The sequence below is a fragment of the Canis lupus genome, chromosome 24, assembly GCF_048164855.1.
Source record: "Canis lupus baileyi chromosome 24, mCanLup2.hap1, whole genome shotgun sequence".
NCBI lineage: Eukaryota > Metazoa > Chordata > Mammalia > Carnivora > Canidae > Canis > Canis lupus.
Genome location: NC_132861.1, coordinates 52977549 through 52993947, shown reverse-complemented (window position 1 = coordinate 52993947; position 16399 = coordinate 52977549). Strand labels below are relative to the sequence as shown.

Genomic DNA, 16399 nt, shown 5'->3' with positions numbered 1-16399 from the left:
GCCAGACGCTGGCACTGAAGGCCAGGCTCTAAGTACGAGGAGCTACGTTTGTTTTCTGGATTTATACACAATCGGCCACGACTATGGCAGACCGCGTGGGGCCGAGCGAACGCAGCTCTGTCGACCACCCCCCTCCCATGCAGACAGGGTCAGCGGTGTGGGGCCCGCTCTCCTTGGGACCCTCCCTGGGACCAGGCTCATGGGCCCGTGTCCGTGCTGATGCCCACGAGTGGCCTGGTGAGCCCGCGGCTCTGACGGCCTCCTCCCCTGGCTCTGTGGCTTCATTCCGGGCCATCGCCGGCGCGCAGACACCACGCAGTGGCAGCAGCCCGAGGGCCAAAGGCCCGGAGCCCAAAGTGGCTCCTTCAGGTGATAGAGGAGTGGACTCCCAGGGTCCCGGCACCTCTGCACATGCTTCAGGGCTCCTGGCGGCCCCTGGGCTGCGCTGCTCGAGGGGACTTGCCTGACTGGTGTCCCCCACCCCCCGCCCGCCCCAGGGACCCTCAGGAGGGCGTGCATGGCGGCCGTACCTCGACAGCCGCGCTGTGGTCGGCTCTGGAGACGCTGGTGTTGCGGTACCAGCACACGTGGACCGTGGTGTTGGCCCGGCGCTGGCCCTGCCCCTCCAGAGAGCCGTGGGGGCCGCCAGCCTCTTCTGCCTCTTGCTCCAGAGAGGCCTCCTCCGAGGACCCTGGGAGGAGTGAGGCCTCTGCTCAGAGGTGGCGGCGCCCTGGGCACCAGGTCAGCGGATAGCAAACCCCCCGCTGCGGCTGCAGAGGAGGGCGCAGGCCCTCCCGCCCCCCAGGGCCCAGGACGTTCCTTGTGTTGGGGACCACGCGGCCGGAGGCAGCCTGGGACCCAGGACACGGGTTTGTGGGGGTGCCCGGTGGCTCAGGCCCTGGTCTCAGGCTGTGCTCCCTGAGGAGTCGGGGATTCCTGAATTCGCCCCCTGCCCCTCCCCACTCGCTCCCCCCCAAAAACAGGATTGGTAGAGAAGCTTGCTTAGGTGCAGTCGGGGTGCCCTCGGGGGTGCCTTGGCCAGAACTCACTGTAGGGGGGCGCGCACAGCACGCTGCCCGGCAGCACCAGGGAGAGGTCACTCCCGCGCTTGGCCATGTCGATGGCGTCGTTCAGGTCACGCATCCACTTCTCCTTTTCCAGGCGGGTGCTGGGGGGAGGGCCGAGGCTCAGAGGCGGCTCCGCGGGGCCCGGGCCCCCAGGGGCTCCTTGCTGTGCCCGCGCCCGGTCGGAGTGCCTGGTCCAGCCCCCAAGGCCCCTCCGCCGGAACGGGACGTCTGTGAGGGTGGCTGACGCCGAGCGAGGACTTAAGGGGCAGGGCTGAGATGCAGGGCTGGTTCCTGTCTGTCCTGCTGCCCCGGGGCGCTCGTGTCCGCATGCTCTGCCCTCAGCTGGGACGCGGCAGGATGGGAGGCGAGGGCCAGACGCCCACCCAGGAGGCCCCCAGCTCCCACGGGAGAGCCGTGGAGCCGCGGCGCACCCTGGAGCTCAGGCCCCTTTCCCACCTGCTGTGACCTGGGGAAAGTGGTTGCTGCGCAGTTACAGCCCCGCTGGGGGGCAGGGTGCCGGGGGGCAGCGGCGGCACCCTGGCTGCGCCTGGGGACGTTCTCAACGGTCACAAGCCGCCCACCAAAGGAGAAGCTGCTCCCGCGGTCCCGCCGCTGAAGCCCGGGGCTGGCACGCCCGGGGCCGGGGCGGACGGGGAAGGCTCTTACCTGGCTGCCACCACGATTGTTTTCTGAGCCGCACAGATGGTGAAACAGTGTGGAACAGAGCGTTCACGCTCGCCTTCTTCTACCTGTGGTGAGAAGAGGCGAGCGTCGGGGCGAGGGCGAGGGCGGGGCCAGCGCGACCGCCGCTGGCAGCACGACACGGGTCCCTGGGAGCCCTGTGCAGGTCTACGCTGACTACGAGGGGCTACCAGAGGCACGGGGACCCCCACGCCGTGGCACCTGCCACCCGGGGGGGTGAGCCCTGGGCCTCAGGGCACCCCACTACTCACCGGTGGGTCCAGCACTATTAGCTGAAAGTCAAGCACAGGAAAAAATATTGAGCATTTTCATTATTGAAAAGAGAACTGGACAATTCACTTTATAAACCTGTACTGGAACTTCCGAGCCAAAAACACCCTACGCGACGGATCGAGGTGAACTGAGGGGACTCCCAGGAAAACGCTGCCTAAGCAAGCCCGCAGCCAGCCGAGGGGGGCCTAGGACCACGGCCCCGCCTGCCCCGGGCCTCGGGTGAGCGCGGCGTCTCCACGTGCGGCCGCGCCTTCCCGCAACACTGGGGACGTCTGCCCGCAGCTCCAGGGGGGGCCGGAGGCGCGGCGGGTGTGCTGCTGCCCTGCGGAGTTCGGGGTGAGGCCAACGGACGCCCCCGCAGAGGGTCGGCCTGCGCGGAGCCTCACGGACACAGAAGACCAGAGATGAGCGGGAGCGTGGGCGGTGAGACCAGGTCGTGCAGACGTTCCCCTTCGTCACCCCAAGGTAGCACGTGACCCCAACGTGACCGCAGGAGTCCAGGCGGGTTTGAGGGGATCTGTCCCAGTGATGCCTGAGTTTATATGGAAGAACTAAACGCTAGAGCGTAGCAAGGGGCCTTCTACGGAGGACGACGGCTCAGGGACGTGCCGCAGCAGCCACACGGCGACTCGACAGGAGACACGGCCCCGGGCGGCTGCTGCTGCTGCCTGGTGCAGGGGAATGGAACGGGAGGCCAGAAGGGGCCCCACGCGTCGGCAGGAGTCCAGCCACCCCCACGGGGCCTCGTGGAGGCGGCTCGTGAATTGGAAAGTGGAACCGGGGCCAACGCGACGGTGCGCTGGCAGGGAGACCCATACTCAGGACGGGCACCCCGGGCAGCAGCACATGCTGAATTCACCCCGTCCCCAGGCGCCAGCCCAGGGGCACCTGTCCGGTGCCGTGTCAATCCCACAAGGTAAAACTGAACTGCGGGAGAAGTAAAAAGGAATCGCTAACCGGGGAACGTACCCGTGGCCCCGAGCGCGGCTGGCACCTACAAACGGGCATCGGTAGAGGCCAGGCGACAGGCACACTTGTGCCATCGCAGGGGCGGCCCCGTCAGCCTCCCGGACGTCCCTGGCTGTGCCCCTCATGGGGCCACGGGGGGGAGGTGGGTAGAGGCTCCACTGGGCGTGTGCCCTACCCAGAGCCCTAGAGGCACGTGTGCCCGGCCCCTGGGCGCTGTGCTGGGTGCAGGGAGGAGTGTAGGACGAGGTCCCGTGGGGATGCTCCTGACTCTGAAAAACGAAATGGAGCCAAAGTGTCCGGTGCAGGGAAACTGAGGAAAGCTGGTGTGTGCCCTGCCTGCCCACCGTGCGTCTCTGTGTCGCAAGGGGTGGCAGGGATTGGGGGCCGACCTGAGCAGCAGCAGCAGCAGCGCAGTGAACGGGAGGCCCGAGGAGTCCCGCCCCCAGTCTAATATCTGGGAGGCCAGAAGGGCGCGGTGCGAAGTGCCCACAGCATGTGTTACTGGGGGCGACAGTCATGGATGACTTTTATTTTATGTTTTCAGTGTTTTCTACAATGAAAATACAGTTTGTAAAAGTATTTCAAACCAGCGGGGTGTGCTTCCGGTGTGGCAGGTGCGGTCACGCAAACAGGCCCCTTTGTGCCGATGGCTCAGGTGCCCAGTGGAAGGTGGGATGGCCCCGAGAACGTAGCAGGGGGCGAGAATGGAAGGGGTGGAAATTGAGGAAGACTGGCCTGGCCAAGTGTGACAGCAGAGTGGGGTCCGACCCCCTGACACCCGGACAGGAGGCTGTCCCGACACGTCCTGGACCCACAGCACGTTCCTGTGGCAAAAACCTGGCCGCCTGTCTTTGCTGCTGTGGCAGGTGGGCCCAGGCCGAGCGCGGGCTTACAGTCGAGGGCACACGCAGGGTGAGTCAGTGTGTGGAGCAGGGTCCACGACCTCCAGCGGGGTCTGCGGGGCCGTGCAAACTGGCCGCAGGGGTGAGGCTGGAGGGACTGAGGCTGTGATGGGGGCCGTGAGCGTGCTGACAGCATGTGGTGTGGACAGAGGGCGCGCCGAGCGACAGGGCCGCGGAGGGCCCGGGCCTGCTACGGTGACGGTGGTGCCGACGCAAGGTGACCCTCCCGCAGCCAGCTCACAGCACAGGGGAGGCCCCGAGCCTGGCTCTGGACCGTAACCAGCGGCTCGTCAGTGGTGGCGCCGTCCTACCGTTGGAAGGTGTGCGTGTGTGTGCATGTGCAACGGCGGGGAGGCTGATGTGAGGGGAACATGACTGCGGGGATGAGTCAGGTACGAGCCCAGGAACAGAAAGGCTCTGCAGTCTTTAGTGGTTCGGGTTTCACTTTCAAGAGCTGTGTCCGCTCCCTCCCGCAGGCGCCCAGCTGGGGTCTTTACACGCAGGGTGGGTCGGGCCTGACGCCTGAGAGGGCGCCACCCGCTGCAGGCGGGGTGTGGACACCAAGAACGGTGACCGCGACGGCGCCCAAGCACTCACCAGCATGCCGCGGAGTGGGAGGCGGCCCCGGATCCGGAAGCGGCTGGTGCCCGTGACTCCTCTGCTCGTGTACAGCAGCACGTCTGAGAACTAGACGGGAGGCCTGATCACACACAGTTCACAAACAGGTGACACGTGTCCGTGTCCAACGGTCGTTGGTTTCAGCTCAGGTCATGATCTCAGGGGCGTGAGACTGAGTCCCATGTGGCTCAGCACGGAGCGCTTAGGTTTGTCTCTCCGTCTCCCTCTGTCCCTCCGCTCCATGCTCTCCCCCTCTGCCTCTCAAATAAATACATACATCTTTTTTAAAAATTTAAGGTATCCCTGGGAGGGCTCAGTGGTTTAGCGCCACCTTTAGCCCAGGGCATGACCCAGGGTCCTGGGATCGAGTCCCATGTTGGGGCCCCTGCAGGGAGCCTGCTTCTCCAGCTCTGCCTGTGTCTCTGCTTCTCTCTCTCTTTCTCTGTGTGTCTCATGAGTAAATAAATAAAATCTTAAAAAAAGAAAAAAAAAGCAAAAAAAAATTTTGATGGCAGGGAGCTAGTAACCCAGGAGCGGCTGGTCTCCAGGGCCAGTGCCCAGCGCCCACCAGGGCGAGGCGGTGGGGCATCGTGGCTGACGGCTCAGGCACGAGGAAGGGAACTGATGCCGGGAGGGCCTCCGCGCTCCGCGGCACAGCCAGTGCCCAGCACGACGTTCCTGCAGCGGCAGGGACTCAGGCTCTCTTGTCTCCTGGCTGACGGTTCTGCAGACCGTGCCCGGGATGCCGAGGCAGGGGGTGCCTCACCCAACTGCTTTCTGGGGTCCCCTCGGGCTCCTCTCTGATGTGGGGCTGCTCGCTGGACCCCAGCACCGGCTCCCCCAACAGAGCCACACCCGCACCACATACCAGAAAGAACATCCTCTGCTGCAGGCCCTTCTTGGTGAGCTTGTGAAGGCACCCCTCGCGGATGAACTCCTGCAACAGAGCGACGAGGCCCTTTGGTGCCAGTCCAAGGCCGCGTCCACGGGTGGCGTGCGGGCGGGGCTGAGGGCCAGGCTCACGTCACCATTTCTGCTTCTCTGAGCCCCTCAGACGAACCCCTCGCAGGCCCCATGCAACCCTCCGACGGCGCCCCCCCGCCCAGAACGCTCCATGCCCTGCCAGCCTCTTCCCTCCTGCTGGCTCCCGAGTCCGTCCACAGTCGCTCCATGTCGCTGTAGGCCTGCTGAGAACCTTCTGGTGAAGCAGCCCTGAGGTTCGGGCACGGGGATCTCTGAGCTCAGCTTTGAGAAAACCTGGGCAAGAGCAGCTGGAGAACGGCAGGGAGAAGGGTGCACGGGTCCTCATAATCCCTGACGGCAGTTCGCGTGGGCCGCGCCCCTGGCGCTGGCACGCAGTCCCTCCCGGAGCCAGAGGCTTCGCAGCCCTGCGATGACGTGGGGGCGGGGCTCCAGGAGGCGCAGGAGCTTCATACCCTGAGGACTCGCCAGAGGACACCCCCCATCAAGTGGACCGAGTGAAGGCATCTAAAGGAGAACTTCACAGAAGCCTGCGGGCAAGGCGGAGATGGGGGCGCGCTCCAGCACGAGGCACCGAGGTCGCCCCCTGATGGGCCGGGCCCGCACTAGCTCGTGGTGTCTGTGGCTTCGGTGCCAGACCCTGCTCTTTGGCCGAGGGTGAGTGGGTAACCCGGGCCCTTCCCGCGGCCGCAAATCTTATTTGCGGGGGTTCCTGCCCTTGCAGAGCCAGCTCCACCCACCCCCCAGACCCGAGGACCGGGGTCAGCAGCCCTGTCTCCAGGGGAGCATGTCCCGGGCCTGTGGGTGCCCCCTGCCCCCTGCCATGCCGTGGGCCCCCCTTGGCAGCACCTGCACTGTGCCCCAGCTGTTTCCTGGTTCTTATGCTTTGGTACCTCATCATCAGCTTCCTTCCTAGTTAGCAGCCCTCGTTCTTAAATTCCTCTGCTCCCGTAACTAGCGTGGTTCCTGTCTCGGCCTGACGCACGTATTTAACAGGGAGCCCGGGGGCCCTGGGTTATAAAGATGGGACTTTAGAGAGTTCAGCTAAAAACAACGAAGGCAGCAAGTGTCATACCAGCTACTTCATGCAAGCACTGGGCCAGGCCGCTGATGCCAGTCCTCTTGTTGCCCCAAGACCATCTATGTCACGGAGGTGGAGCCACCTGCCCGGGCCACACGGAGAGCCCACTGAACCCTGCTCTGTGGCTACTCTCCTTGTCCCCTTTGTGACAATTCCCTGGGGCCGCCATCTACAACACGGGGTGGGACGCTAGGAGAAGCCTCCTGCACGAGAGCCCTGCCGATCTCCGGGGGCTCCCGGCCAGCAGCTCCACTCCGAGCCCCATGGTCAAGGAGGGGAATGAAATGGAGCTATCCTGGCACCCAACTAAAGCCCTAACTCCGGGAGGTCAGAACCTTCCTGTACATCTCAGTGGAGCTCACTTCTTTGAGCTCACGACCCTCACTCTGTAACAAGGCTAACGTGGAAACACGACTTACACAGCCATGTTCTAATACATGTATGTTTGTGTTGAAACAGGAAACATCCCCATGCAACCCTTAAAATGGTTTCCTAATGTTGACAGTACTGAGTTCAAAGCAAAAGGCATTAGTGACAAAGTAAGCAGCGTAGACGTGTAGATCCGTGGAATAGGATTGAGAGTCGAAAACCTTGCACATCTGTGTCTGTGACAGTTCAACAAATGGTGCTGGGAACACAGGATATCACGTGGGACAAAATGAAGTGGAAGCCCTACCTCACTCCACACAAGAATGAACTACAAAGGGACCAAATCTAAACATGAGAGCTGAAACATACGAAGTTTCTAGAAGAAAACACAGACGTAAATTGTCATTCCATGGACCAGGCAGTGGCATGTCAGCTGTGACACCTAAAGCACAAGCAACCCAAGAGAAAATAGGTAAATTTGACTTCATAAAAAAAAAAAACAAAAAAACCCACAAACTTGTGTTGTCAATGATACCATTGAGAAAATGAAAAAACAAGAAACTAAAAACAAAAATGAAGGGAGATGCCTGGGTGGCTCAGTGGTTGAGCATCTGCTTTTGGGCTCAGGGTGTGATCCTGGGATCCAGGATCGAGTCCCACATCAGGCTCCCTGCATGGAGGCTGCTCCCTCTGCCTATGTCTCTGCCTCTCTCTCTGTGTCTCTCATGAATAAATAAAATCTTAAAAGAAAAAGAATGGAAAAAAAAGTGAAAAAATGACTCACAAAATGGGAGGACCTATTTACGAATCCTGTTCTGGTAAGTGGTGTCCAGGAAAGAAAGAATCTCACAACAGCAAAAAAGGCAACAATTAAAAGGTGGGCAAAGGATCTAAATAGGCAATTCTCCAAAGAAGGCTCCAAGTGGCTGATAAACACACGACAAAAAACATGCCGTTGGCCATCTGAGAAGTGCAAATCACGGCCACACTGAGATACCACTGACCACCACCGCCACGATGGCTCAAAGGGATAAGATATGGAGGAACCAGAATCCCAACGCGCTCCTGGTGGGAATGTACAATTACCTAGTAACTTTGGAAAACTGGCAGTTTCTCAAAATGTCAAACTTCATTACCCTGTGACCCAGCAGTTCCAGTCCATCTACCAGGAGACCTGAAAGCACACATTCACTTAAGGACCCGTGGACAGATGCGCACAGCAGCACTGCGCACAATCACATCAAAGGGGAGCAGCCCCAGCGTACGTTCGCCAGCAGATGGCCGGATACACAGAGTCTGGTGTATGTATCTAAGCACGAGAGCTGAACATAGAAAGTTCCTGGAAGAAAACAGCACAGAGGTAAATCGTCCTACTGTGGACCAGGCAGTGGCGTGTCAGCTGTGACACCTACAGCACCAGCGACCCAAGAGAAAATAGATACATGTGACTTCATAAAAATAAAACTTCTATGTTGTCAACGATACCACCAAGAGAGTGAAAAAACCCACAACATGGGAGGACGTATTGGCAAATCCTGTTCTGAGAAGTGAATAGGATGGAACAGATTCAGCCACAAAAAGGAGGTGCTGACCTATACAGCATGGATCTGGAAAGCGATGCTCAGCGAAAGAAGCCAGACACGAAAGGCCACATCGTGATTCCGCTTACAGGAAAGGCCCAGAGGAGGCAAATCCGCCGGCAGTGGACTAGTAGCTGCCATAGACCGGGGAGGGGGACGGGGAGCGGTTTAAGAGAGAAAGGGGGGATCCCTGGGTGGTGCAGCGGTTTAGCGCCTGCCTTTGGCCCAGGGTGCGATCCTGGAGACCCGGGATCGATTCCCACGTCGGGCTCCCGGTGCATGGAGCCTGCTTCTCCCTCTGCCTGTGTCTCTGCCTCTCTCTCTCTCACTGTGTGCCTATCATAAATTAAAAAAATAAAATAAAAAAAAATAGAGAGAGAGAAAGGGTTTCTTTCTGGGGGACTGAAAACCCCCGTCATTACTGGTGATGATGGCACAGCCTTGTGGATGCACTGGAGACCACCAACGGCGCCGTGAATCCTGTGCTAGGTCACTAAGGTCTCAGTTACAAGCAATGACACGAACGAGAACAAGGCCGGAGGCAGCACGACCCCAGGTTGCGAGCTACACCGCAGCGCCGCGGTGATCAGTGTGGCCCGGCCGCGGAGACGGCCACAGACAGCAACGGAGCACAACCGAAAACCCAGAAATAATCCCACAGTTGTATGGTCAACTACTCTTTGACAACAGAAGCAAGAATGTGCGATGCGATGAAGAGTCTCTTCAACAAATGTGCTGGGAACCTGGACGGCCACGTGCAGGAGAATGGACCGGGGCGGGGCCACTTTCTTACACAAACAGAAAAATAAATTCAAAGTGTATTAAAGACCTACATGTGAGACCCGAGCCATAAAAATCCTAGAAGAGAACGCAGGCTGCATCCTCTCTGACGTCAGCCTTAGCAGCATCTTTCTAGATGGCTCTCTTGAGGCGAGGGAGACAGAAGCAAAAAGAAACTTCTGGGACTTCATCAGCACAGGCTTCCACACAGGGAAGGGAACGGCCGGGGGGCAGGGGAGGGGGTAGCAAGTGACCCGTCTGATAAAGGGTCGGCATCCAGGTGCACAAAGAACTTCTGCAACCCCACACCGAAAAACCCAATAATCCGATTAAAGATGGCCAAAAGACAGAAGAGACGTTTCTCCGAAGAAGACCTCCAGAAGGCCAACAGACGCCCGAGAAGATGCTCAGCATCGCTCAGCATCAGGGACGCAGACCGAGACCATATGAGCCATCGCTCCGCACCTGTCAGGACGGCTAAAGTCCCAACACGAGAGGCGACAGGTGCCGGCGAGGATGTGGAGAAGGGGAGCCCTCGGGCGTGTTGGGGGTACGCAGCCTGGTGCAGCCTCCTGGAGAAAGGGTGGGTGTTCCTCAAAAAGTTCAAAATAGAAGGACTGCGTGATCCGGTGATCACCCTGCCAGTATTTCCCCCCCAACCTTGAAAAAACCACTGATTTGAAAAGGCCCCTGCACCCCTACGTTTACGGCCGCGTTACCCCCAGCAGCCGGGCGTCCGGCGGGAGGAGGGGAGGAAGGTGTGCAGTGTGCCCGGTGGAACACTGTTCAGCCGTTAGACGGCGCCTCGCCACCTGCATCACCACCGACGGATCCGGAGGGCGACGCCAAGGGACATAAGCCAGTCAGAGAAAGACACGTGCCATGTGACCTCACTCACGTGTGGACTTGAGAAATGAAACAAACGAACCAAGGAAGAAAAGAGGCCAAGAAACAGACGCTAAACTCTGGAGGACACACTGAGGTCACGGGGTTGGGTGGGGTGGGGTGACACAGGTGGTGGGATTAGATGGCGCAGGGTCACGTACAGGTGCTGAGCCGCGACCCCGGACACCAGAAACCGACAGCACACCTCGTCCACACCAGCACCAAGCGATGAAGCGACCGTCTCACAAAACTCTCTTCAAGTCACTCACCCTGCCCGGGGTGACGAGGTTGTCTACACCGACCAAGTCCCGCTGCAGCTCCGTCAGCTTCTGGAGGTTCTCCAGCCGGGCGAGGCTGTGCTGGAGTGCGGACGTCACCTCTGTGATGGCCTGGAGGGCGTCTGTGGGGAGAGGCCCCTCAGCACAGGCGCGGGCAGGTGGGCACGGGCAACCCCACCCACGCCTCTGTGACAGGAACTGTCCTCTTACTTATTCAAAGGTTTTATCTGAGAGAGCGAGTGAACCTGGGCAGGGGTGAGGGAGAAAGTCACCCCCACCGAGCCGGGAGCCCAACACGGGGCTCGACCCCAGGACCCGGAGACTGTAACCTAAGCCGAAGGCAGATGCTCCACCACGGAGCCAGCCAGCTGCCTTGGGAACCGGCGTTTTAAAAGGCAGTTTTAGGGATCCCTGGGTGGCGCAGCGGTTTGGCGCCTGCCTTTGGCCCAGGGCGCGATCCTGGAGACCCAGGATCGAATCCCACATCGGGCTCCTGGTGCATGGAGCCTGCTTCTCTCTCTGCCTGTGTCTCTGCCTCTCTCTCTCTGTCTGTGACTTAAATAAATAATAAAAAAAAAATAAATAAATAAAAGGCAGTTTTAATTCAAGGAACGTGGGACACCGGGTGGCCCAGTGGTTGAACGTCTGTCTTTGGCTCAAGGCATGACCCCGGGGTCCCGGGATCAAGTCCCACGTCGGGCTCCCTGCACGGAGCCTGCTTCTCCCTCTGCCTGTGTCTCTGTATCTCTCATGAATAAATAAAATCTTTAAAAAAAAATTCAAAGAACATTCTAGGGACGCCTGGGTGGCCCAGTGGTCGAGCATCTGCCTTCCGCTCAGATCATGGATCGAGGCCTGCGTCGGGCTCCCCACAGGGAGCCTGCTTCTCCCTCCGTGTCTCTCATGAATAAATAAAATCTTTGAAAAAAAAAAAAAATTCCAGGCCCGTTCTCAGCCTGGCTCCCCCGGGACGGCCATCTCCGGTTTGCTGCTGCCGCTGCAGCAAGTGCTCCCTGCAGGTGACCTGAACCCCGGGCTTGCTCGGCGCATGCTGCGGTCACTCGTGGACGCTCACAGCTGCTAGAGAGGGGGACGGTCTCTGGGTAGCTCCGGGCCGGGCTGCAGCCCCGTTGGTTCTGTGGGAGGAACCACCTACTGCCGTGAAGGGCCCAGCCAGCCGCGTCTCGGGACATCTGTCCTTCCCGCCGAGTGGAGGGGCGGGTGCTGACCTGGCGGGCCCGGGGTGCCCATGAAGGTTCACCCCGGGAAGGGGGATGCGCCGCGACGGGCCACCCGGGCAGCTGCTGACCGGCGTGCTCTGAGCGCACCTTGTCTCCTTGCTAGAACACTCAAAATCTGCGCTCCTCCTGCCAGGACCCACGGACGCCCCGGACCCGGGGCTCGCAGGAGGCGCAGCGGGGAAGCCCGCCCCCTCGGCTCTGCCCCCGCGGCTGGTTGCTCCCGGCAGGGCGAGGACGCCTGCCTCCTCTCAGCCTCGGGAGGACAGTCAGATAGGAAAGCACGTGCTTTGACGAGTCATTCCCCTGTAGATGACGTGTGGCACGGTGGCCACCATCGGGGCCACAGGGCTGCCCCCACACGACTGGCGCCCACGCGCTGCCCTTGGGAAGCCTACCAGAGGACAAGACCCCTTCTCTGGGCCCCAACTCGAGGTGCGGCCTCCTGCCCGGAGCTTCCAGCTCCAGCCCCCAAGGCCCCGGGTTGCGGAGCGGGAGGCCCCCGAGCCCCCTGGGCCCTCCCGGCGCTCTGCGGACGCCGGCTCGGACGCGAACCCCTCTGGGCCACGGGGCCGAACGAGGTTGCGTGAACGATGTCCCCGGCACATTGAGGAACCACCTTGCGGGGGCTTTCAGCGGCCTGCGGGGAACCCAGGCGAGCGCCACGCCCAGCCTTCTGCCCCCGCTGCGCCCTCCCGCCGCCAGCCGGAGCCTGGGGAGCCCGGGGACCGGGCAGGCGTCTCTGACAAGCCCGTCCTCCTCCAGCAACCAGAAAACACCCGCGTCTAGAGCGAGGAGGAGGACGGAGGAGGACGTCACCGCGAGACGGCCCGCCACGAACCCCGCTGCTCCCTTCCGGGCCTGGGGGACCAGCTGGGGGGGGGGCTCAGCAGGAGCCTCCGGCACAGGCGGACGCAGCCAGGCCCCATCTGTCCCTTCACCGCAGGTGACGACCGAGGCCATCAGTGTGACGATGGCCCGACAGGCCGTCCCGGCCCGAGGGTTTGTTTTAGAGGCGAGGCTCTGAGGACAGAAATGTCTGCGGCCAGCAGGTCGCTCTGAGCCACTGCCCTCGCCCGGTGCGGGGGGGCAGCGGGAGGACACTCCCGGGACCTCCCAGGGCGGCACACGCGGCCCGGCCGGGAGTGCCGGAGCGAAGGACAGACCGACCGGCCCCGCGCCGGCCCGAGCACGGCCGCGCTGGGGCCCAGCCTCGCACTCCTGCTCCCCGCGCCGGGCGCCTCCTGACCCAGGGCCCCGGGCGCCCACGCTCACCCCGGCAGTCCGCGGAGTCGGGGTGCGCGGGCGCGTACAGTCCGCACAGCCGGCTGAGCAGCAGGCGGTAGTGCAGCAGGCGCTGGACGGGCTTCAGCAGGAAGGCGTTCAGGGGCAGGTAGCAGACCCTCTGGAGCTCGAAGGCCCTGCACGCGGCCGCCAGCTTCCCGCCGCGCCGGGCCGCCTTCTCCAGCTCGCTCAGGACCTCGTCGTGCCTCTGGAAGCAGCTGGTGAAGTCCTGCGGGCGCACACGGGGCCTCAGCGGCGTCCCCGCGGGGATGTCACGCGCCAGCCCGAGAGCCCAAGGGGCACAGCACCCGGGCTGGAGCGGCCCTCGTGAGGCGGAGGCGGGACCGCGGCGCCCCCCCCCCCGCCCCCCCCGCGTTCCTGTGGCCCGGCTCGGGGCGCACGACTCCGCACACCCCACGGACGCCGAGCGCCCAGCCCCTCCCCACCTCCCGGGGCTTTCGACGTGAAGTCCTTTGTTTTACAAACATCACGCACGACATCTGGGGACGACAATCGCCAACACTTGGGTGGATTTTGATTTTAAATCGCGCAGCCGCCGTGGAGATAGAAGGGCTGACCTGCCACCTGGCTGAGAAGGCCGAGGAGCCTGGGCTCCGGCTCGCGCTTCTGGGGGCGGGGCCTGCACCCGCGGGAGGTGGCACAGGCCCGGCGGGGGCGCGAGGCCTTGGGAAGCCAGAGTCCGCGCGGGGCCGGCGGGGCTGCCCGGGACGCCCAGCCACAGCCAGCCCCCTCGTTGGCGACCCCCGTGACGCCCGGTCCTAACGAGAGGCCAGCCTGCTTCCGCCGCGCTGCCGACTCGGCTCCCACGGCCCCTCTCCCTGAGGAGCCCGCAGGGGTGCGGACACAAACCCCAACACCAGCTCAGGCTCTGCGCATCCCGCGCGGCTGCTGAGCCCGGCAAGGGCGGCAGCAACTGCACGCGGAGTGGGCGGCGCAGGCTGACGTCCCACCGCGGCTCCCGGAGGAGCAGGCGTCGGGAGTGTGAGCCCGCCACATGCTACCTCCTCTCACGCTGTCCTGAGGGAAATGCTGTCCTGAGGGGGAGGCTCCGCCGAGGGGAACCCTGTCTTGACGGTTTACAGTCTAGTTGGAACGCAGTCCTCAGGGAAAAGCTGTCCCCTTAGGAGCGGTGACCTGCGGGGAACCCTGAGCTGAGGAGAAGCGAACCCTACGCTGTACGTTGTTCCTAGGAGAACACTGTCCCGGAGGAAAGGCCACTGTCCTGAGCAGAATGCTGCTCTGAGGGGAACACCGCTGTGAGGGTAAGACTGTCTTTGGGGGAATGCTCTTGGGAGGAGGACCCTGTCCTTTGGAGAAAAACTGCTCTGGGGGAGCACTGCTGTCCTGCAGGTAACACTATCCTGAGGGAGACCCTGACCTGAGGGGGGATGCTGTCCTGAGTGGAATGCTGTGCTGAGGAGAAAAATGCTCCGGGGGAGCAGTGCTAACCTGAGGGGGACACTGTCCTGATGGGGATGTTGCTCAGGGAATGCTGTCCTGAAGAGAAAACTGCTCTGATGGAAACGCTATCCTGAGGGGAATGTTGTCCTAGGGGGGACACCGTCCTGAGGGTAGTGCTGTCCTGAGGTGAAAAATTGCTCTGGGGGAGCAACGGGGTCCTGAGGGGAACACTGTCCTGAGGAGAAAACTGTTCTGGGGGAGTAACGCTGTCTGAGGGGGACACGGTTCTGAGGGGGATGCTGTCCTGAGGAGAAAACTGCTCTGGGGGAGCAACGCTAATCCTGGGGGGAACACTGTCCTGAGGGGTATTGCTGTCCTGAGAGGAATGCTGTCCTGAGGAGAAAACTACTCTGGGAGATCAATGCTGTCTGAGGGGGATATTGTCCTGAGGGGGACATTTCTTGGGGGATGCTGTCCTGAGGAGGATGTTGTCCCAAGGAGGACACCATCCTGAGGAGAAAACTGTTCTGGGGGAGCAACGCTATCCTGAAGGGAACACTGTCCTGAGGGGGATGCTGTCCTGAAGAGAAAACTGCTCTGAACATCACACTGTCCTGAGGGGGACACTCCTCCTGAAGAGAAAACTGCTCTGATGGAAATGCTACCCTGAGGGGAATGTTGTCCTGGGGGGAACACTGTCCTGAGGGAAAAAAAATGCTCTGGTGGAGCAATGCTGTCCTGCAGGTAAGGCTGTCCTGAGGGAGGTGCTGACCTGATGGGGCACATTGTCCTGAGGAGAAAACTGCTCTGGAGAGCAATGCTATCCTGAGGGGGACGCTGTCCTGAGGGGAGACACCGTCCTGAGGAGAAAACTGCTCTGGGGACAACGCTATCCTGAGGGGGACACTGTCCTGGGGTGGGATGCTGTCCTGAGCATCAGTGCTCTGAGGGGGACAGTGTCCTGAGGGGGAACACTGTCCTAAAGAGAAAAAATGCTCTGGGGGAGCAACGCTGTCCTGAGGGTAACGCTATCCTGACGGGGGCCGCTGTCCTGAGGGGAATGCTGAGGTTGCACTGTCAGCTGTGGAGTCATCGCACCAACCCACACTACCTTTAACTGATGCATGTTCCTGAGCAGGATGTCCCCGATTCGTTGGTGACCGGCTGTGGCATGGGTGTTGGAAGACCCTTCCCTGGAGCAGAAAGGGAGACTACGGTCAAAACCTTATGTAAGCGCGTGCGCCGTGCTCTGAGGGATGCTCACGTGCCTGGCTGCCCTAGCCACGGCCACAGAGGCAGGACATGGTTGAGGGGCAGGGCCCGCATCTGACAGGAACAGTGGTAACACCCGGACCACCTGACAGATGGCAGAGGCGACAGCGACAGCAAAAAGAGGGGTCCCCTGCTTTAACTTACTTCTCTCTCCCGGGATAGGATGAACTAAGCGCTCTTACAGGCTTACTCCTCCCACAAGATTAAAAAATAGACCTGAGTGGAACAATGGTGCTTGCGAATTAGTTTCTGGAGCTGGAAGTTCCTGGGGACGGGGACAGCGGCCGGGCGTGACGGGGCGGAGCTCCTGGGGCCCGGGGCGGGGTGTTACCAGAGCGCCAGCCTCTGCTCCACCTCGCGCAGGAAGCGTCTGTGGAACTCGTAGATGGGGTCTATGTTGGAGAAGAGCAGGGTCATCAGGTCCGCGGGCATGGCGTCCTCCCTGACCACAGCGCTGCGGAACCACTGCGGGGAGAGCGGACGGTGACCGGGGCCCGGTCCCTGCGGGCCTGCGCCACACTGTGCCCCCGCGGACCACAAATGCTCTTGTCACAACGGAGGAAGCAATCCGGGGCGGAGGCTTCCCACGGACGCTCGTGGCGACCGCAGCGCCCCGGCCTTGGCCACGCGGTGAGGAGGCCAGAGAGGCGCCTGGGCTGCTCGGGAGGGGCCTGTGGCTGCCGCGGAGATCCCCGAGC

The 16399-nt window shown here is 61.7% G+C and overlaps 1 protein-coding gene across 10 annotated transcripts in view; it reads right to left on the bottom strand.

The window, feature by feature from the left end:
* FARP2 (FERM, ARH/RhoGEF and pleckstrin domain protein 2) overlaps window positions 1–16399 on the bottom strand; it is a 95368-nt gene that overhangs the window by 2676 nt on the left and 76293 nt on the right. For 8 of the 10 annotated variants that reach the window (XM_072797056.1, XM_072797054.1, XM_072797060.1 and 5 more), the window contains 10 exons: window positions 16033–16166; window positions 15541–15622; window positions 12999–13236; window positions 10477–10607; window positions 5400–5468; window positions 4511–4600; window positions 2021–2041; window positions 1734–1816; window positions 1050–1168; window positions 531–691 (listed from right to left, as the gene is read on the bottom strand). In XM_072797056.1, coding sequence (XP_072653157.1) covers window positions 531–691; window positions 1050–1168; window positions 1734–1816; window positions 2021–2041; window positions 4511–4600; window positions 5400–5468; window positions 10477–10607; window positions 12999–13236; window positions 15541–15622; window positions 16033–16166 — 1128 coding nt within the window. The remainder of the gene's footprint in view (window positions 1–530; window positions 692–1049; window positions 1169–1733; window positions 1817–2020; window positions 2042–4510; window positions 4601–5399; window positions 5469–10476; window positions 10608–12998; window positions 13237–15540; window positions 15623–16032; window positions 16167–16399) is intronic. The other 2 variants (XM_072797061.1, XM_072797062.1) reach the window with 2 other exon arrangements.